Source organism: Bison bison, unplaced genomic scaffold, assembly GCF_000754665.1.
Source record: "Bison bison bison isolate TAMUID 2011002044 unplaced genomic scaffold, Bison_UMD1.0 scf7180017864456, whole genome shotgun sequence".
Classification (NCBI taxonomy): Eukaryota; Metazoa; Chordata; class Mammalia; order Artiodactyla; family Bovidae; genus Bison; species Bison bison.
The window spans coordinates 18,365,253-18,387,638 of NW_011495018.1; the positions used below are offsets into that span (position 1 = coordinate 18,365,253).

At 38.4% G+C, this 22,386-nt stretch overlaps 1 protein-coding gene across 4 annotated transcripts in view; it reads right to left on the bottom strand.

Moving 5' to 3' along the window:
• The window catches only part of VTI1A (vesicle transport through interaction with t-SNAREs 1A), a 372,758-nt gene that overhangs the window by 233,511 nt on the left and 116,861 nt on the right, over positions 1-22,386 (bottom strand). The window contains exon 7 of one of the 4 annotated variants that reach the window (XM_010859324.1): positions 4,725-5,521. The exons of the other annotated variants lie outside the window; for them this stretch is intronic. Coding sequence (XP_010857626.1) covers positions 5,388-5,521 — 134 coding nt within the window. The 3' untranslated portion in view covers positions 4,725-5,387. Of the gene's footprint in view, positions 1-4,724; positions 5,522-22,386 lie in introns of those variants that run through there. 4 annotated transcript variants of the gene reach the window in all.

Below are 22,386 nucleotides of genomic sequence, written 5' to 3' on the forward strand. Positions count from 1 at the left end.
ATAAGCAATCACAAAGCTATCTCTTATTTTATGGATGAAGAATTAGTAAGTCTCTGTTGGAAGGAATCTGCTTATTCTGAGCATTGCTGGAAAACCATAAAGAGAAAAATTATTGCTTTTTGCACCTATTATGTTCATTTATTTGTATTCCTTTCTAACTAATCATTTAAAGACTTCCACTTCCCATCATTGTTAGATGTTTTATCGGCATTATTAACAGTTCTAAAAAAAAAAAGCCAAAGTAGGTGATTTTTTCCTTTTAAAATGAAATGGGTTTATGCCGATAACACAAAAGGTCCAGAATAAATAGCAACTTTGGAGGAGTATAGCGCTTCCTTGAATGCTTTTTTGGCTGCGAAAAAGAAGGCTGCCACAAAAATCTGTTTTGCATCATCTAAATGCTTGAAACAAGAACACATAATTTAGAAGGAAAAAAAACAAAGCAAAACAGTGGCGGCCACTCAGCCATAAAGAGCAAAGTCGTGTTAGAAATAGCTTCCCTGTGATATTTTGGTACATTTTGGGGTTTTTTCAGCAATCGACGTAATTATGTGGTTGGAGAGGGCAGTGTTTATCCACATTCCCATTTATACCCTGTATACAAACAGAGGACTTGACTCCAAAAGTCTGATGAGCACACGGGTTTGCGGCCACATCCTTGACCTCAGCAGCTGAGGAAACCCAGGTGGTTTTATCAGACCTAAATGCAATCTTTAAACTAGAGGATATTGATCTCTGATTCCACTTCTGTCTGTCCAAAACCTTCAAGGCTTTCTCCGCTTGAGATTACAGTTGTGGAATACTATTTGCATGCACTATGTCAATATGCTAATGCTTTCCATAGTTACTGAATTATGATGCAGAAGCAGAAAAGGGCAGAAGCAGAAGCAGAGTGACACAGTTCCTCTCCTCCCCAAATCCATAACTTTGTTGCTTCTTTGTATGACGTGATGCCAGAAATAAGCCTCCTCTATCATTCCCCCATGGCTCTGCAAACTTGGGAATGATTTCTAGGAAGCGGAAAAAGGAAACTTCTGTCTATTAGAATATTCAAGCCTATCAAATCATCGCATATGTTAGGACGACTATAAATGCTAACTTTATTGTACAGGAAGTTCTTTCATGAAAATGACATTCTTTTCCAGCTAAAAATGTTCAGATGTCAAAACTGGTACAAAGAAAAGTAACAAGCTGTAACAGCTGTTCTACGCAGCAGAAGTACAAAATCATGTTTTAAATATCATACAACTGCATCTATTCAGTTGGCACCCTCTTCGGTGGCAAGCCCGTTTCATCGGGCTGATGGCCAAAGCCCTGTGTGAGGCATTGGGAACAGTGGCATCCCTCACCCATTCACACGTGTCTAGCCCTGTCTGCAACACCATTCACACCAGTTCAGAGATGGGACTGGACGTTTTGCAGCCTGCATTTTCTTCTGTGTGGCCCTTTATTAGAACTGGGCTGGCTCCCAGGAGCATTATACATTCTACAAGTTGATTCACTCTAAATAAAGGCCCTAGTTCATATAGCTTGTGCTATTAAAATGATTTGTGAGACAAAATGCTGACACTTTATTCCTTGATAAGATTCTGGAATCTTATGACTGATTTTTCAAAATTATATTTTCAAAACCCTGTCAAACATCATTACAAATGTAACACAGATACTCAGAACTAAGTGTACTGTTTTTCCACATACTTCACTCTCCCTCTAAAGAGATATAAAAACACATACAAACATGGAGACAATGTGAATACATCATCCCAACTCACTGCATAGGAGGAGGTTACGGAAACTGCCAAGGCTCTATTTCCTTATCTGTTGAGTGGGGACAGTAATGCTACCCATACTTCATAGAGCGGTGCAAAGATGAAATGAAGAAATGCTTATAAAGAGTTTGGTACATTGCCTGACCCATAAAGAGCATTCAATATCCAGTCTGGAAAAAAAGCTCGGTTTGTTGATAGTCACGATTTGAATGGGGACAGTGAACAAGACACAGGTGGGGAAAACTGCTGTTTCCAAGGCACATTCTATACTCTACCTGACATCACGGGTATACCCTCCTGACACCACAGGCATACAAAAATCATCTTTGGTATATTTGGCCCCTTTTACTGCGCTTCCCCTCATTCCCTTCTCAAGTATTTCTCAGTAGAGCCTCAGGAAATGGCTTGACTTCATGAGTTCTTGAGGTAAGGGGAAAATATGCTTTATAAATTCTTCCTGTTAATTTCTGTAACCCATTCAGATGCCTAAGTTCAGCCTGAATTCACACTGACTGGCAGTATACTAGAATTTACACATTAGTACCAAAATCACCCATGATATTAAAATAATACTAAGGAGAACAGGAAAATTAACAGAGGAGGAGGAGGATATACAAGTTTATATCTTTTCTGAATCTGCAGTCATGCAGTCTTTTGCAGACTGTAAACAGTTTTCTCAAACATCAGTGCATTTGCCCCCTAAGCCCAGTTTGATCTGAACTTTGACACAGAATGTTTTACACATAAGAGAAGAAAAGGGTATATTATATGTGACTGCCATATGAACAAGGCAACTTGGAGTATTTGGGGAAAAAAGCTACTTCAGCAGTAGGAGAAAGCGCTGGCGACGTGCACCAACATGACTCGTCTGTCACTTTAAGAGCTGAAATAGGAAAACCTGTACCATTTTTTGTACTTTTGTTCATTCTTTTCAACTCATTCGAAGTTGCCCCCTGGGAGTTAGCCCTCCACCAAAAGTCTCTTTCAGCACACAACTAGCTCTCTCTATTAAGCATACCCACCCCTGCTCTGCTATAACACTGCTTCCTTTGTACTTGCCTGGTGAACTGATCAGCCATACAGTACAATGGCCACAATTACTAAATTACACTGCCTGTCACTGCCTTTTGTATCACACCTCTAACAGGTGCCATTACCATGATAGGCAAATTGTAATAATCCATTCACAGCAGCCACTGCCTTAATAATGTATTTTTTTTTAGTTTACATAATCTGTGTGTGAATACCACAAGGCATTTGAATAGTTAGTAAATACGTGAGGCTGAAAGACCGAACTGCATGGAATGCAGCTGCCAACAAAGGCGCTCAGGACAACAGACCTGAATGCAACCACATTCCTGATAAAGCGGACGGACATGTAAATACATCCCATGCAGAAGCAGCCTCCGGATTTGGGAGTTTTCAAAAAGCAAAATTTGGGGGCCCGAGAGAATGAATAACAAGATGTAAGCAAACTGAAGTTGTTACCCCCGGTTTAAAACTCCACAAGGTGCCCAGGTGAGCATGGCCACATGTATCCTCTCTGTTCTCAGCAGCACCCAGGGTCAAAAAAGCACAAGAGAATCATGAAAGCACCAGTTGAGCCCTGGGAAGCCTGCTCTTGATCATGGCTTATTCTTTTACTGTGCCCCCTTTCCAGCTTTACCTCTATAAGATGCCTACATGTATATAGGACATGAAATGTGACTACTTAAGTGATCTGTGAAGTTTACAGAAGTGCTCCAGTGAATACAGGTGTATGTGTCTGAGTACATTCAGCAAAAATGCCTCCCTTCCTGTATCATGGTCAGTGGTAAACTTGAGTGAGTCACTGCTAGAGGTGTGAAGACTTTTTTTCCTGGAAGTTCTTACTGATAAGATATACTCACTGATGTCCATCAATGTCTGGAGCACAATGGTGGCCTCCTGGTGGTTTGCCTCCCAGTGGATTTATATTTCCAAAACGACAATGCCTCCACTTTTGAAAAGTGACTAAAAACGTTTTCAAATTATCAGGCTCTAATCAACTATGAGCTAGCATTGCTATCATGAGTTAATGATTCAGAACACTTAACCAATTCTAAGCACTGCCTGGTTAAGTCCTAACAAGTGAAAGAAGGTAAGAGTTTCAAAGCTGCTCCTCCACCAAAGTCGTTCTGAAACCCAGAGTTTTAAAAACCACTACTTCTGTGCTACCTAAAAGGCACAGCCATGTATTCAAAGGTTTCAATCAGCCATATAACCAAGAAAACCAAAAAGGCTCCACCATCAAGAGGACGGGTGATGGCTCCACAATTTCCACACTTAACAGGGACGAGAGGTGTGTCAATGAGGAAACGGTCAGGGAAATTGCCTTGAAGCGGCACTTGCAGCAAGCACACTATTTTTTACTTAGATTGTATGTTAAAGATCAGAGAAGGCAATGATACCCCACTCCAGTAATCTTGCCTGGAAAACCCCATGGATGGAGGAGCTTGGTAGGCTGCAGTCCATGGGGTCGCTAAGAGTCTGACACGACTGAGTGACTTCACTTTCACTTTTCACTTTCATGCATTGGAGAAGGAAATGGCAACCCACTCCAGTGTTCTTGCCTGGAGAATCCCAGGGACGGGGGAGCCTGGTGGGCTGCCGTCTATGGGGTCGCACAGAGTCGGACATGACTGAAGCGACTTAGCAGCAGCATGTTAAAGATATTCCAATTGTAATGGTGAGTATTTTGCCTACTTTTTCTTCCCACCAACTAAGATGTGATATCATCAACTGAAGGGGCTTCCCTGGTGGCTCAGTAGTAAAGAATCTGCCTGCCAATGCAGGAGAACATGAGTTCAATCCCTGGCTTGGGAAGATCCCCTGGAGAAGGAAATGGCAACCCACTCCAGTATTCTTGCCTGGGACATCCCATGAACAGAGGCATCTGGTTGGTTACAGTCCATAGGATCACAAAAGAGTCGAACGCAACTGAGCTAAACAACAACCACCATAGAATTTAAAATGCTTTTGGGAGGAGGGACTAAGAGGGACTAAGCCACTATTAGATGGCTACTTTCTCCTTCTCCATCCAATTTGTCTCAATTCTGCCACTGATAGGGATACATCAGAAAATGTGACTTGCTAATATAAACATTTTGTCCCTGCTCTATAGATCTCCATAAATCTATACCTGGATAAATGGAAATTCCAGAGTCTATCCTGCATCATCATCATCATTTATTAAGGGCTTATTATACACCCTGCATTGTGTAAGGATTTTACAGTATCATGTCTAATCCTTCTACTAAACCTACGACATAGGTACTATTATTATGTCAACCTTGCAGATTAGAAAAGTGAGGCCGAAAGCCTAAGTAACTTGCCCAAGGTGATTTTATCAGAGTCCCAATAGAAAAATAGACCACATCATCAAATTTAAGCAATCTTTAATAAAGATACTATTTGAAAGGTGTGGAAACCCACAAGGCTGGGCACATTAGCCTGGGGCAAGCTAACAGTGAGCAAGTTACCACCATTAGGCTTGAAGATGGGAGGGCAAGGACTGTAAAAGAAACAGTCTTGCAGACAGACGCAACCAGTTCAGTGTAATCCCATAGGAAGAGAGCTGGGAGAATCCATACTCCAACCTTACTCTCCTCCCTGTATTCTGTGTCCTGCCAGTGCTTCCCACTGGGTGAACCTAACTGGAACCCAGAGGGCAAAGAGGCTCACTGGTGTGGTCCACACAGAGTCTGTCATCCAAGGAACAAAGCAGAGTGGACCTGGGGAAGGAAAAAGCAGTCACACAGTGAGTGCGTAAATGCTAGTTGGGCTTGGATTTAAACAGAAATCTACTGCTATTAAGTACTAGGCTATATTCTGCCCTTTAAGAAGACATATACATCTATAATTCTGGTGCATACTTATCCCTAAGTCCTGTATTTTTAAAGTCTCTTGAAGTTCTCAAAATCTCCATTCAGCCAACTGGATTCGCACATTCCTCCTCTTGCCTCCTGGTTCTCTGTGTACACTGGGAGTGTCAATCACCCAAGGCCCCCCCTTCCTTCTGTCCATCACCCTGACTTGGCCTCCCATTGCCTCCTCATCTGGCCTACCTCCCACAGTTAGCCATTCCAACTTTGTACCCACCACTACCCTACAATCACTACTCTTTGTTCTCTTGTCATTCCTACTCCGCCAGTTCTCAACAGGCACTGACTTTCCACTGTTTGCTTTCTTGGCTCCTACTCCTGGTCTGCCAAGCAATCCTGGGGAGACCTGTGAAACCACATTGGTGAACCTGCTACAAATGCATGCCTCCAGACCTCAGCTGGGTGCTCACGGCAATTCAACTACTTCTGACTCAGCTCATGCTGAGTCCTCTTGACATTTCCTACAACAACTGTTTTGAGCCTTTTCCACCTCCTTCTAAGCCCTTGACCCTGTCCTTCACCTTCAGGGAGTAACGGGGTTCTTGTTTGGAATCATGGCACTCCTTCTGAAGTTCTCGCCTTTCAAAATCGATGTTATTCAAAATCCACTCTACCTCCCTCTTCTTTCATCCCTGCTTCTGAGGAAGCATTTCTGTTTTCTAAGGTTATATCTTCAATATGTGCTCTTGATACCATCTCCTTGCACATTTGCAGGTCCTGAGATGGGCAGTTACTTTGCTTCATGTTGGCATCACTATGACTCTACAAGTTCCTACCTCTTGTTCCCAAAACATGCTTAGGGCTCTAGAGTATAAGGGGGAAAAACTTAATTCTGATCCTTTACAATATTCACCTTTTTATTTCTCTTACTCTTTCTTAAAAAGAGAAGTCTAGGATCAACTTTCCACTATTCATGTTCTCTTACTCCTCAAAGCCACCATTTTCTATCTTTTTGAATACTCTCCAGGTCTTCTGAGGTACTGAATTATTCTAAGGTGCTTCTCTTTTTTGAACAACAACAACAAAAAACTCTTCTCAGGCTTCCATGACGCTGCACTGCCTAGAGTCATCCACTAACCCTCTCTAGTTCCACACCCAGACTCCTCTTTCTCCCATGGAATGCAGACTTTCCTCAGCATTCTAAGGCTCTTTTCTTCTGTATAAATATTCTCTTGGTGATCTTATGTATCCCCCTGGCTTAAATGTGCTTCTCTAAAGCAGTATTTATGAGATGACTTTAAGTGGAACATGAGCTGCCACTTTTTTTATTTGGATACTTTGTTTAATCTAACCTTGGACGGCGTCCACTGTAAGATGCGCCATTTAAAACATATGACTTTGAAAATGGCCACCAATTAAATTACAATACAATGCTTTCTTATCACTTAACATTTTAATCTTATACTCATCCAAAAGGATCTTTTAGATTTCTCACATGGAGAGGTTTTTTTTTTAATACATCACTCTTGTGCACACACTGAGGCAATATAAGCAGAACAAACAGGTAAAGATTTTCCTGAAGTTTTCTCACAATCATGTTTAACTCTTCCGAACCGCTTTTCAGCTCAGAGTCATGGATATCCTAGGAGCCATCAGGAGTGTTGGGGCTGAGACATTTCTCATGTGTCTTCAACTACTTCGACTGGAACTCTCTTCCACAGTGCTGATACTCATTCTGCCAGTCTCCATGTTAGTGCTTTCTTATTTGTACCAGACAGTAAGGTTTTCAGACAATAGTTAAAACCCATATTCGTTTCTCTAAAGATCTTTAAATGGTTTGCTAACTGAAATATTGAGGGACTGCAGTTTTCCACTCACGCCACTAGGAGTAACAACCAAGTTGATTTATATGCTGACATTGACAAGTATATCCCCACCACTGGCTGGCCAACAGAGATTGCATGATGCCATCAATGGTAAAACATCCTACTTTCAGAAATGTTAAATTGTGAAAAGATGCGCATCTTATAATCATGATATATAGTTAATTGTGTGTTTATTTTAATTGGTATTTTTAAAACCTATATCTATCACATCAAACTCAGCGATTTCAGAAATATTATTATAAATGAGAATGGGCTATGCTTTTAAAAAGTAAGTTAATTTTAAATAGATTTTGAAATATCAAGCAAGAGTACAAGTATTGGTCCCAAGTATGGCAAAAAGCTTTTAAGTAGCACTTAAAAGGCAAAAGTTTGAAATACATAGTCTTAAATTATCATCACTTCAAGGACAGTTTATGTCTATATTCTATATATCCAGCTATAACCTCATTCTTAAGTTTTAATCTTCAAATTCCAACTGCCTGCTCAACAGTATAACTTGAGCGTCTTGTTGATACCTGAAACTCGGGTCTTCCCCCACCCCCAAACCTATTCCTTCTTTCAATGTTCCTTTACCGTTAATGGCACACCTTTTACTCAGAAGGAAACCTGGAACCACCAAGAATTTCTCTCCCCTCCCCTCTCTTCACCCCATGCTCCCCACTGCCTGTCCTTACAGCCCAATGGCTGAGCCTTGGTTGAGTCTGCCTCAGTGATGTCTCTTCATCTGCCCTCTTTTCTTCATTCCTAATTCTACAACTCTAGTTCAAGCTTAATTAAGACTTCTATGGCCTGCTGCCACAGTGTCCTAAATGCTCTTCCTCACGGTTCTTTCTCTTCTGAGTTATTTGGTGTGCCACTGGTCAGACTCATCTCCTAAATCATAATTATTATCAGGTCACCTGTTTGGCTCAAAAAGTTCAAATACAATAAGAAAGCTAATTTACATTTATTTGCATAAGGTTTTCACACTTTTTTCATTTGCTTTTCTCAGCAGGTCTATGAGAAAGGAAAGGCATTATTCATCCCATTTGAAAAAAAGAATAGAAATAGAGAATGAGTAAATGATTTGCTGAAAGTCAAACAGTGAGTGGGTCTGGTGGTCTGGTGGTGTTTTCTTCCCCGTCTTGTACCCTCCTGCAGTTCTTGACGGGCTGGAAGGGTGTTTATTTAATCTAATGAAAGACATAAGATCTATGTCTGATTTAAAAACACAATTTTTAAAATTACATTATAATTCAAATCAGTCCTTTCTTTTCAGTTTCTTTCCCACACTACTGCTGGGATAATGTTCCCTAAGTATAGGTTTCATTATATCACCCCATTGTTCAAATACCTTTAATAGCTTTTAATTGCCCATGACATTAAGACTCACCTCTTTGGCATTCATGGTCCTATACGTTCTCACTGCCTTTCCTTCCTTACCTCCTGCAAATCCCCACCTGTGTTCAATGCCTGTAGCTAAACTTTCTACTTTGCTGTTCCCCAAACAACTTTTTATTCACTGTGCATTTGTTCACAGTGCTCTATCCACAGCAGATGTTCTCCTTTGTGACCTCTTCCACCTTCAAGGCCCACCCCCAAGTGCTACCCTCTCTGTAAATCCAGACTTAATTTCCCAAACCCCTGTAACATGCTTCGTTTTTAACTATTTACCAAAGAGTGGGGGTCTGCCAGTGATACATAAAATCTTTTTTTACTTTAGTATTTATACAATTACTTACGTATTTAGGTATTAGAAGAAACTGTAGCATCTAACTCATGATTTCACATAGGACAAGGCTATGTAATACAAAAATTTCTATCTTCTTAAAGCTGATTGATACAAAAATGTTAAGTAAATAAAACTGAATAGCGGTACATAGATGAAATGAATGTTGTGGCTGCGGTTCATAGATGTTAGATATTCAGGAAATATTATCTTATAGAACTTACATGTCGAATACCTCAATAAGAGTTCTTTTTATACATGCATTATGTTTCTTATTAGAATATACAAGCTGTAAATTAGGACTAAAAAAGATTTATCTGTGTACCCCCAACACAAACTGTGGACTGTGACTTTGTAGATGGACTATAAAATCAATTTAGAAATCAAGACTGAAATTTTTTAAAAAAAAAAAAAAAAAAAAGACAAGATTAGAAAATATTAGTGTGCATTGGTGGTGGCTTAGTTGTTACACTGTGTCCAACTCTTGCGACCCCATGCACTATAGCTCACCAGGCTTCTCTGCCTATACAGAGTTAAAAGTGTACATTACTCATACTTAAAAAGATATGTATCTTTTTGTGAAATATTCATTTCAGCTATGTTATGTGTATATGTGTGTAATATGCATGGTGATCTGAAATGTATTTATTATGTCATGATCGAAAAATTTGAAAAATATCACCCAGATATGTACAGTTCATTCCCTGTACATATTATGCACTAAGATATAGGACAAGAATACACAGAAGAACTGTACAAAAAAGAGCTTCATGACCCAGATAATCAGGATGGTGTGATCACTCACCTATAGCCAGACATCCTGGAATGTGAAGTCAAGTGGGTCTTAGGAAGCATCACTATGAACACAGCCAGTAGAGGTGATGGAATTCCAGTTGAGCTATTTCAAATCCTAAAAGATGATGCTGTGAAAGTGCTGCACTCAATGCACCAGCAAATTTGGAAAACTCAGCAGTGGCCACAAGCCACAGGAAAAGGCCCATTTTCATTCCAATATCAAAGAAAGGCAATGCCAAAGAATGCTCAAACTACCACACAATTGCATTCATCTCACATGCTAGCAAAGTTATGCTCAACATTACTAAAGCCAAGCCAAGCTTTAGCACAATGTGAACCATGAACTTTCAGATGTTCAAGCTGGTTTTAGAAAAGGCAGAGGAATCAGAGTTCAAATTGCCAACATCCTCTGGATCATTGAAAAAGCAAGAGAGTTCCAGAAAAATATCTACTTCTGCTTTATTGACTATGCCAAAGCCTTTGACTGTGTGGATCACAACAAACTCTGGAAAATCCTTAAAGAGATGGGAATACCAGACCACCTGACCTGAGGAATCTGTATGCAGGTCAGGAAGCAACAGTTAGAACTGGACATGGAACAACAGACTGGTTCCAGATCGGGAAATTTGGCTTATTTAACTTATATGTGGAGTACATCATGATAAACGCTGGGCTGGATGATGCACAAGCTGGAATCAAGATTGCTGGGAGAAATATCAATAACCTCAGATATGCAGATGACACCACCCTTATGGCAGAAAGCAAAGAAGAACTAAAGAGCCTCTTGATGAAAGTGAAAGAGGAGAGTGAAAAAGCTGGCTTAAAACTCCACATTCAGAAAATGAAGATCATGATATCTGGTCCCATCACTTCATGGCAAATAGATGGGGAAATAGTGGAAACAGTGGCTGACTTTATTTTTGGGGGCTCCAAAATGACTGCAGCCATGAAATTAAAAGACGCTTGCTCCTTGGAAGAAAAGTTATGACCAACCTAGATAGCATATTCAAAAGCAGAGACATTACTTTGCCAACAAAGGTCTGTCTAGTGCAATCTATGTTTTTTCCAGTGGTCATGTATGGATGTGAGAGTTGGACTGTGAAGAAAGCTGAGCACCGAAGAATTGATGCTTTTGAACTGTGGTGTTGGAGAAGACTCCTGAGAATCCCTTGGACTGCAAGGAGATCCAACTAGTCCATCCTGAAGGAAATCAGTCCTAAATATTCATTGAAGGACTGATGTTGAAGCTTAAACTCTAATCCTTTGACCACCTGATGTGAAGAACTGACTCATTTGAAAAGACCCTGATTCTGGAAAAGATTGAAGGCGGGAGGACAAGGTGACGACAGAGGATGAGATGGCTGGATGGCATCACCGACTCAATGGATATGAGTTTGAGTAATCTCCAGGAGTTGGTGATGGACAGGGAGGCCTGGCATGCTGCAATCGATGGGGTTGCAAAAAGTCAGACAGAACTGAGCGACTGAACTGAACTGATCTGATAGGACAAGGGATTTCTTGATGTAGTTACCAGGAAACATCTTATTGTTAAGTCTTCTGATTATGAAAGTAATGCATTATTAAATTTTTACTATTACAGGTAACAATAATCAACACCCCACCTCAAGATACTCTTGAGAGTTTGATATTTATTCCAAAGTTCCACTTTGAAATAGATTTTATTTTCTTTACATCCCAAAGTTTATATTTTGAAAATGGCACAGTTCTGAGACTATTAATTTAATAAGTGTCAGCTGAATGTCAGCTCAGTGCACCATACCTAGTAGCTACTCAGAAATGATTGGGAAATTAAATGCATGCTAAAATAATATGCATATATAATTCAGGTAGGAAAGAACTGTTAATGAGTAGAAATGGGAAGTTCTAGTCTTTTCAGAGGAAACAGGATGGGGAAAGGCAAAAGATAAATATATAGAATGAACAGAGGAAAATCATCATGAATACTCTGAGAGGTTTAAACTTTGCTGTACAATTAACAGGTAAGTGTAAAAATTCACTTCAAGAAGACATCATTGAAAATTATGCAACAGTATTAACTGAACAGAACAATCTAAATGGTAAAATGGTGAAGTTTATCAAGCAGAATGGCCTTAAATAGTTCCAGGGCTGCCTAGAAAGTAAACAAAGCTATGAAATGATTTTATGACTATATCTTCATAAATAATCATGAGAATAACAGAGTGCTATCCTTCAAGTTATATCTTAAACATTAATTTCATAAAGGGAAAGGTAATTTAGTTCTGTAATTACTTTAACATTTTCTACTTTAAATGAAGATGGCATTAATTCAACTGAACCATAAAATGAAGCCAGCATGTTTCCCTGGAGGGCACACACATATCATGGACAAAGATGAACCAAACAGTCTTGAGAACATGATGGACACAAACAATCGTTTATTGCAGGAAGCAGAAACCCGCTGTACGTCTGGCTGTTATCAAAATGCACTCTTGTAAAGAGAAGGCAAGCATCGGTGATATTTAAATGCACATGATGAATGTCTTGTACATTTATGAAAACATCTACAGAGATTATAATGAAAAGATCCATAAGTTAGATCTATCAGTAAACCAGAAAGTGGAAACGAGCCACAGGAACACGACCCAACTTTCATTAGCTTTCTGTGCCAAGGGAAAGACATCATTAGGTGAGGGAAAGCAAAAAGATTTTTAGGCTGTGAAATCTCAAGAGAGAAATCAATCATTCATTCTACAGATATTTATTTAGTGCCTACTATTAGCACCAAAGAGATATACAGTGGTGCGCAAACCATACAAGGTCCCTGTGGTCATGGAAACTGCATGTTAGTGAAGCGAAGTACAACAGTGACATGGAATCTATATCTGTCCTCTGCCCCTAACTGGCTGGGTAAACATGGAACAGCCACCTGATGCATTGGTACGCAATTATTTTATCTCTTAAAATGAAATGGTTGAGCTAAATCTTTTCAAGGAGGAAATGCAAATATCGGGGTTTAAGACTGGGGAATGCCACACAAATAATTTAGCAAGACAGTCTACTGCCAGCCAAGTCGAATTCATCTGGTGTTTTCCTTTGCTCACCTGGGAATCTCCAAAATTAGACCAGGACATTGAAATCTTCCTTCACCCAATGCATCTTTCTACACTGTGCTCACCAATTTTATTTTCTGTCTTGCCTATTAGATTCATGCTCTTTCCAGTGCCTAAAACAGTACTCGTCACTTGATTGATTTGATTTTTTAAACTCAGATACCTGGGAACTGATGATTCAGAGAATACAATGAGTACTGTAATTTAAGTAACTCATATAAAGTGGAATTAAAACTTTAGTATTATAAAAAACTCTAGTATTCCCTAGGAACCTGAAGAGATCGATGAGAATGAAAGGTTACACAACACAGACACACACACACACACAAATTGAACACTTCAACAATTTATCATGTCCTGAAGCTTTGGGGGAACATTGTTTACAAAAACAAAGGTAAGGTAGATGCTGGCATTAGTTCTACTTCATTTAAAATAAGGGGGGGAAGTGAAGGAGTTGTAGTGTTTACTGGAATAAGAATTACTGCTTCATTCGTTTAGGCAATATGACAGGTATGTTCTGAAGGTCGTTTCACAACTAGATCTTGGATCTACCTCAACTACCATGCATTTTTAATGCACTTCTTACCGAGCTTGCTAGAAAATATCAAGATCTCTAGAAGCAGGAGGAAGCAGAGAATGAATAATTATCCTACATCTGTCCTAAAGGACAGCACATGATGAAGTTGGAATTAAAATCTGGATCTCTTTTTCATTCCATGGTCTTTCCACTTATATTGTGCTGCCTCCCAGTTAAGAACAGACAGCACAGGAGACACAATCTCCTTTGGGCTCTAGTGTTACCTTTTGGTTTCTTGAAAAATTTTCACCAAACATATGAACATCATTGTCTTTTCATGTGTACCAATGAAACAATTTCATGGATGTTGTTTGGAGTTCATGCATATGTACCCCCCATCCACCACCCCCACCACTCCCAGTAAACACACCCTGTGTCATCAGCAAGAGTTATATAACCCCCAAATGCAGGTACTGGGCAGGAAAGGCAGTGGGACATAAACAGGTCTAAGGCTTAGTCTTGACTCCTAAGGTACTCAGACTTTTCAGGTAGTGGAGCAGATTCCAAGGTGAACATGCACACAGCTAGTTGAAAGGCCATGAATGCGATCTGTTCCAGGGGGTCATGAACTTTGAGCTAAATGCCGGCTCCAGGCACATCTCTTTGGCCAGCACGATGTTTTTAAACACCAAATGGTTTTAGGTGGGGGCATGCTCCCTCAAGATCAGCTACGATAAGCTCAACTCACTATGTTACGTGGTTTACATGTGTGAACCCTGTAGCATTTTGGGTCTGTCACCCCTAATAAACTTAAAGCACTACAGGCTTTGGGTAACAACTAATTTATCTAGCATTGTAGTGAAACAGGGTATTTGAGGAAAGAAAACTTTCCAGATAATTAAAACTGATTTAACTTCAAGCAACAAACATTTATTTAATTAATGAGAAACTTCTAAAATACACCATGAAAATACCCTTCATTGTCTCCTTGAACAAAGAATAGAGAATATTTCCATTTTTTTAATTGACTTAAATTTATTATTACGAGCAACCATTATTTGATTGTTTAAAGACAGTTTTATGACTCTTTCTTTAACAGTAATTCTCTTATTTTATGGTGTCTAGCCTTCTTACTTTAATTTAACCCTTCTGCTGAGGGTTGAGAAATAAAAATAAGCAAACAACTAAAGAATTGAAAAACGAACTTTTTAAATGACTTAAATGGAGGAATAACATCAACACCACCCACCCCTAATACCTTTCACTGAGCGCTAACTAGGTACACAAAATACTATCATTATTTTCATCTTACTGATGATGAAACTGAGCCAGAGTATCAGTTTCCAAAGTTACACAGCTAGTAAAGCAGGACTTAAACCGAAGCCTGATTCAAACACATGTTCTCAACCATTACCAAATAATGCATTTTTGTTGTGGGTTTTTTTTTTTTAAGGCATCCTAAGATATCTTTCCAAGATTAGTGTTGTGCCCTAGAAAAGAGTACATTTCCTTGAGATGGGTCACTGGATACATGAGACATTACTAGTTTTTTCTTCGGAGTATAAACATGGAAAGAATAAATAAGATGGGAAGATAGTTTACGTGTAGCTTAGGACAAACATCAAGTAGAATGAAGAATCAAGAGGCCATGCAAACTCTAGTATCTGCCAGTTAATGTCATTTTGAATAAGCCGCTTCATTTTTCAACTTCAGTCTCCTCATGTGTGAAATAAAAATAAATACCCATCTACTACAGACAGAATGTTTTGAAGATTAAGATAACATAGGGAATAGCACAGGGTAGGACCTAGCACATAGAAAATGCTTGATAAATATTGATATTAGTTGCATTGGTTGTTGATTTTCTCATCTGTAAAGGAAGGATAATACTATTCATAGGGCTGTTTCAGAATTGAAGGAAATAATCTATATAAACTCTTTAACATGGCACCTGGCACATAATAACTGCTCAATAAATGTTTACCAGAACTGTTATTATTAGTCTGTTATTTATTAATTCTTATACCTTGGTTCTTTCAGCAGAAACCAGGAAGGAGGAACGTGAAAACATTCTAAGGCAGACAATAACTTCAAAGAGACAAAATGTGCTGACTTCCTTTACTGACACCAGAAGTTGGTGAGAAAATAGATAAAAATTCAGCTGGCATTTTAGCCTCTTCAGAGAAATATCCTGCACAGAGATACCCAGGTTGTTATACAAACAATGCTTCACTTTGAATGTTAAACACTTTATTTAAATATTTTATTTCATTAAAGGTACTACACTTTTTGGCTTATGTCGCAAAATATGGTCAACGTTCATGGAACTTTCAACCTGAAATATATTGCATGCTAATTTATCCAACTGAAAATTAGAATATTCCAACATCCTAATGATTAGAAACTCCGGGCTCACTCTTTTTATCCCCTTACTACTGGAGTGCCGATACTGGGCTTTCTTCTCTTTTTCTTCCATTGGAGGTCTTTCTTTGCTTTGCCACAGGGCAAGAATGAAGGAAACAGGGAGACTGACCTGAAATATGCGACCTTCAGGCAGCTATCTGTTTTCAAACTTAAAAAACATTTTTGTACACAGGCAGTTGAGAGTCAGTTGGATTCCCAGATGTATGCCCTGACTTCATTTTTCACGGAAGATAATTCTTATATTTTACTACGATGCTGTTCAGGGCAACATTTCACTTCATATTTGAAGAAGGACCAACAAATAAACCAGCCATATAATGGTACGAGACACTGGGCAGTAAGCTTTTAAAGAAGAAATTCCCTTAATTATGTCTTTGAGCGTCTGAGCACCAAAATGCAGGCAATTGGTGGTACTAAATGGACACTCTGCAGAGAAAAGACAATTCTCCAGAGAAAAGCAGACTTTGCAGAGAAGCTCGTGGAGTTTCAAAGCACAGGCTCTCTCAGGTTCATACATGCTTCATACATGAAAGCAATAAGCCTCAGAAGTTAGGATGCTTCAGAAACACCAGAAGTTACTTCTCAGAAGTGAAGATGCCTGGGCCACACCTCCAGAGATTCTGATCCGGTCAATTAACATCGGGGCGCAGGAAGCTGTGCTGTTACTAAGCACCCAGGTGGTACTGATTTGGTTTTTTACCCACATTCAGAAGTGCGCTCATAGCAACATCACGTTACCACCTTCCGAAGTTTTCCCTGGATACCCTCTTTGCTAGTCAGTGCTCATACTCACCAAGGTACAGATATTAGCCAGCAGCATTATAGACAACACTGCTATGGGGGTTAGCTCTGTGAAGAGGGCAAAATGCTAACCTCTGCCTTCCAATCATGAATCCAAGAGATGTTCCAGCCTACCTTTCAATTCTGTTTTCTATACTAGAAGTCAGCTAGGAGAATGAAACACTATCTTTAGCATAGGAAGATGAAAAAAACGTAAAGGATAGGACTTCAGATGGTCCTTCATTTAGGCTGGGAGCTTAACTTCTCTGGACCTCAGTTTTCTTGTTTGTAACAAAACCTTCTAAGATTATTGTGAAGACTGAAGTGTGTGCTCGGGTCAGAGAAGGCATTCAACAAATGGTTGCTTCCCTTCTCATTTCTAGAAGGCATTTAATGAACCTATGTGAGTTTCCACTCTTGAGTACGCCTGCTCCATAGAAGAGAAGCACAGAGAAGAGGTGGTCAAGGGAGAGTTATAGGAAGCAGGAGGGAAAGCATGAAGCCGTGATAATCCCCAAACTGAATAAACAATAAAAGTAAGTAAAATATGACATTTAAAGTGAAGTTGCTCAGTCGTGTCTCACTCTTTGCGACCCCGTGGACTGTAGCCCACCAGGCTCCTCCATCCAAGGGATTCTCCAGGCAAGAGTACTGGAGTGGGTTGCCATTTACGTACCTGGTAATTTTTAGCTGTTGGGTAATGCTATAGGATTGGAGAAGGCAATGGCACCCCACTCCAGTACTCTTGCCTGGAAAATCCCATGGACGGAGGAGCTTGGTAGGCTGCAGTCCATGGGGTTGCTAGGAGTTGGACACGACTGAGCGACTTCACTTTGACTTTTCACTTTGATGCATTGGAGAAGGAAATGGCAACCCACTCCAGTGTTCTTGCCTGGAGAATCCCAGGGACGGAGAGCCTGGTGGGCTGCCGTCTACGGGGTCGCACAGAGTCGGACACGACTGAAGTGACTTAGCAGCAGCAGCAGCGGCAATGCTATAGGATGGACTTCCCTGGTGGCTCAGACGGTAAAGCATCTGCCTACAATGAGGGAGACCAGGTAGGGAAGATCCCCTGAAGGAAGTGGCAACCCACTCCAGTACCCTTGGCTGGAAAATCCCATGGATGGAGGAGCCTGGTAGGCTGCAGCCCATGGGGTTGCAAAGAGTCGGACACGACTTCAGCCACCAAGCACATACAAGGGATTTTATTTAGAAATCTCCAACCTCTCAAAGGACAATTATCTCCCATTGTTTAGTAAACAGCTCTCTTGGCTCCATACCTGGAGCACAAAGCTGCTAATATGAAAATCTCCATCATATCCTGGTCTGTGTAATTCCTTCTGAGACTTGTAAATTTGGTGCTTATATGGGAGACCACATACCTCTCCTCCCCTTCTGCCATAGCATCTTAATGTGTATAGCATATTTCTCTTGATACTTCAGTTTCAGCTGCTCTAAAATAGCTATGAAATACCACCTTGGGCCCCATGATGAATTTCAGGTACACAACACAGCCTTATTTTAAGAGAGATGGTAACAAACATAACCGCCAGATAGTGAAAGTCAGTCTAGCCATTTTAAGATGCAGTAATACCTAAATAAAGGTCAATCTAGTTCTGGGGACATAGATGTGTGTCTAAGTGCTAATCCTTAGTACTCATCTTCATTTATTAATAAAACAGCACTCTTTTCCAGAAAGACCCAGGTAATCTACAGTCATTAACAGAGAGACATGTTCTGTAATACAATACTATACACTTTGGATAACTGTGTTAGTCTTGGATTTGGACACATCACCAATACAGCACTTACTGGGTATCTCAAATCATACCATAGAGGTATTTGACAAGTAACAGATTAACAATATCAATTATCCAACTTGGCAGATTCCCAGAACACAGTCTGAGTTACAAGAATCATCATCTTTCCACAATTATACTACCTTGGCTTTTGTACCTATTGTCGTGGTTTTTGTTCAATCACTAAGTTGTATCTGACTCTTTGTAACCCCATGGACTGTAGCACGCCAGGCTTCCCTGTCCTTCCTTCACTAACTCCCAGAGTTTGCTCAAACTCATGTTCATTGAGTTGGTGATGCCATCCAATCATCTCATCCTCTATCACTCCCTTCTCCTCCTGCCTTCAAATCTTTCCCAGCATCAGGGTATTTTACTCTAGTCACCATCAGAAAACAACATTTAACTACACAATATAAATAAGAAATGAAATATATGTTAATCTGATGCCGTAAATTTCAAATCATGCTGTTAATTCTAATGTGATTAATATCAGACTTATTTTTCTTAATAAAATTAAGATGATATAAATGGAAGCAATAATACATTTTCACATCACATTATTCTTGGTAATGAAAAATGGAGCTGACATTCATTTATGAATTCATGAACTGGTAAAAAGTTACACTCCTAAGAAAACCACATTTTATAAAATAAATTATATTATAAGCTATAAATATGGTGTTTTACAAACATATGTTGTACTACATAGAAAAGATTTTTATTTGATCCAAGTAAGGTTTTTTTTTTTTTTTTTATGATAAACCGAGATACTGTGTCCAAATTGGCAGTGAATCAGCCTCAGTATAAACAATGGGAAGGACTTCCTGAACATGTAACTGGCTGCTGAACATACTTTCTAGAAACTTTCCCCTGAAGATTCAGATATGAAGTAATGGGTATCTAGGGAAGCGTTTATGAGTAGGACCATGCAAAGCCTTGGGAACTCGGGATGCAAGCAGGAGTTGCATTTGCCAACCACAGTGACATTTCCAGAACTTTTGCCATCAATTAATTATAATATTAATTGCTTAAATTTTCAGTCCCAGACTTCTGCATTAACAGAGAACAATAGCTTACTTTTCTCAAGGTCATTAAGAAAACAAAGATTTACACAAAATGAATGAATTTATGCAAAGAAATAGTCCCTGAGCACTCTGCTTTCAGAATCTGCAGATCCACAAAATTTAAAGATCAAAAGATGACGTCAGATTTAGTTATACATACGTAAACTATATATAAAAGTTAGCTTTCTCATATTTGTAACAAAAATATTAGGTTATACTTAAAAGTTTATTTTCTAACATATGCAAGTTAAGAAACATTGAGGTTGAAATGTAATATAGTTTCAAATACTATTTAAAATCTATTATTTTAATATATTCTAGAATCAAAGAACAAAAATCAATAGAGATATTACTACAGTTTTTCATATGCCAGTAAGTCTCAATATTAATAAAAATTAAAAGGAAAATGCAGTATTTACTCATAATGCATAACAGTTTGTTAACTGTTCTTACTTAGATTTACTGAACAATTTCTCTTCCATTAGAAGAGAAACACTATTCATTTGGACTTCACAAATTTCTTACGTAGATACCAAAGTTAAATAGTTAGATTTCAATGTAAAATTTCCAGGGACATATTTATGTTAATTATTATCTGACACTTCAAAGTTATTTAAAAGTGTTTACCTTTTAAATTACAATAAATCTGAGATAGTCCTCAGTCAATAGAAAAATACTAAAATGATGTCATGCATCTAAATTAAAAATTATATTTCTTCTAGATTTATGTTTTTCTTATACACTTACTAATATCTGTAGAAAATACGGAGTAATTAAAACTTGAAACTTAAACTATTTTTAAAAAGCATTAAATCTAAAATTATTAGAAAATATCTTATAACCAAAAATGTTAGTTATATCAAAATATGCCTTTTTCCTATATTAATTATAGTAACAAACATTTAAAAAGCTAATAACTGGTCTTTTTCATTACCATTTGCTCTATGTTCCATGTCCACGCACTACAGGCAGTTCAAGAAATATTTCTTTGACTAGTGGCTCAATGGCGCAGCCTATGTGTAGAAAAGTATAATACAACGTTAACTGATGTGGGAAAGCACTCAATTTTGTAGTTATAAATAGAGTTAAAAAATATGGTTTTAAAAATGAGAGGTACACATAAAATAATTATGTTTCTATTGCATCATGATGTTCACTGTTATTTGTGAAACTAAAATAAGCTGAAAATAAATACAACATATACATAAAAAGATCTTTTTCATTCAACATGAAGCGTTACATTTTTTTAAATAAGTTTGAAATTTTTCTATTTGCTCCACTGCCAAAAATCTAAAGAAACATGGTGTTTTGTGGCTGAGTTAATATTTCAATAGTTGCTTCCTGTCAGCATAGCATATGACACTGTGATTTGTAATCTCTTTTAAAATAATCTTTTCCTGAAAAGACACTAAGTATATGCATTACATATTTTAAATCAGAAACATTATTTCAATTTAACAATTGTATTAGGCTAATTAAACAGAGGCCTATTATTTTATGGTACAGGCGATAAGAAAGTGAATAAACTCTGTTCTCCTACATCATGAATGAACTTGATAAATACATTGCCATACATAAACCTTCAATCAACACATCCTATGGATTTCCAGCAACTATAGAGAAGGTGCTTTTCCTTTCAAGGCAGCACATAACAATCATCTCCCTCAACCTTTTTAACATTAATGTACAATAAGGAAAATACATATCTCACACACACACACATATTCAAAAATGTAAATTAACTCTTCTCAAAAGAAAAAAATAAAAAAGACAAGGAAAGAAAAAATTTTGACAAAAGACGCACAGTTACTCATAAAGTCTGAGCAAAATCAATGAAATTACTTTTTTAGATGTGACAAAACCCAGCATTCCATTGTACCCAAATCATCTGCCTGTTAGTTTTCGTGAGTGTCTCCTTTAAAATACCAAGAGCTATCCTACAGGAAAATTCTTTACATATACTCCCAACTTTTCCCTCCCTTCATGCAGAGCAGGCTGCTAATCCTAGCAGAGAAAAGAACTGTGCTCAAAATTTGCACTCATTCCTTTTTTCTATTATTAAAAAGGAAAAAAAAAAAAAAAGTGACCCTGTAAATTTACTCAAGCTGTTTAAACATGGAAGAAGTAGAGTAACTCAGCCAGCCTCTGTGGCAAAGTGAGTACAATCAGAATAACTGTTTCAGTGACACTACAACTTAACCATTTTAACGTACAATGTGAGGTTTGTTTTTTGTTTTTTTAAAAATGAACTTCAATCACACAGCAGAGGTCTGATCAATTTGACACTGACTATAGAAAACTAAACTCACAGTGAAGATAAGCACAATGCACTGAAAAATTATTTGTTTGGTTCACTATTACTTCATCTTTTATTTCTATTGCTTCTGGTATAAAGAAATCAATAAAGTGCTAAACAAAATTAAAACAAAAGCCACACAAATGTTTCTTTTTTGCAGTCACTGCCAAATGATTCAATTCTAAAGCTCTTTCATTCCATAAAAGTTGTGCCTGCACTTGATTTATTTTTTTCTCCCTCAAGGTCAGATATGTCAATTAAAAAAAAAAACTAGTTTCAAGGTGAAATTGAGATTTTTTTTCACCCACAGTTATTTCACAAACCATAGAGGTTTGACAATTCCCAACATTTCTGTAGACATTTTAATCACTCTTTAAAATAAACTTGATGATGCCTAATATTTTAAAACCATGT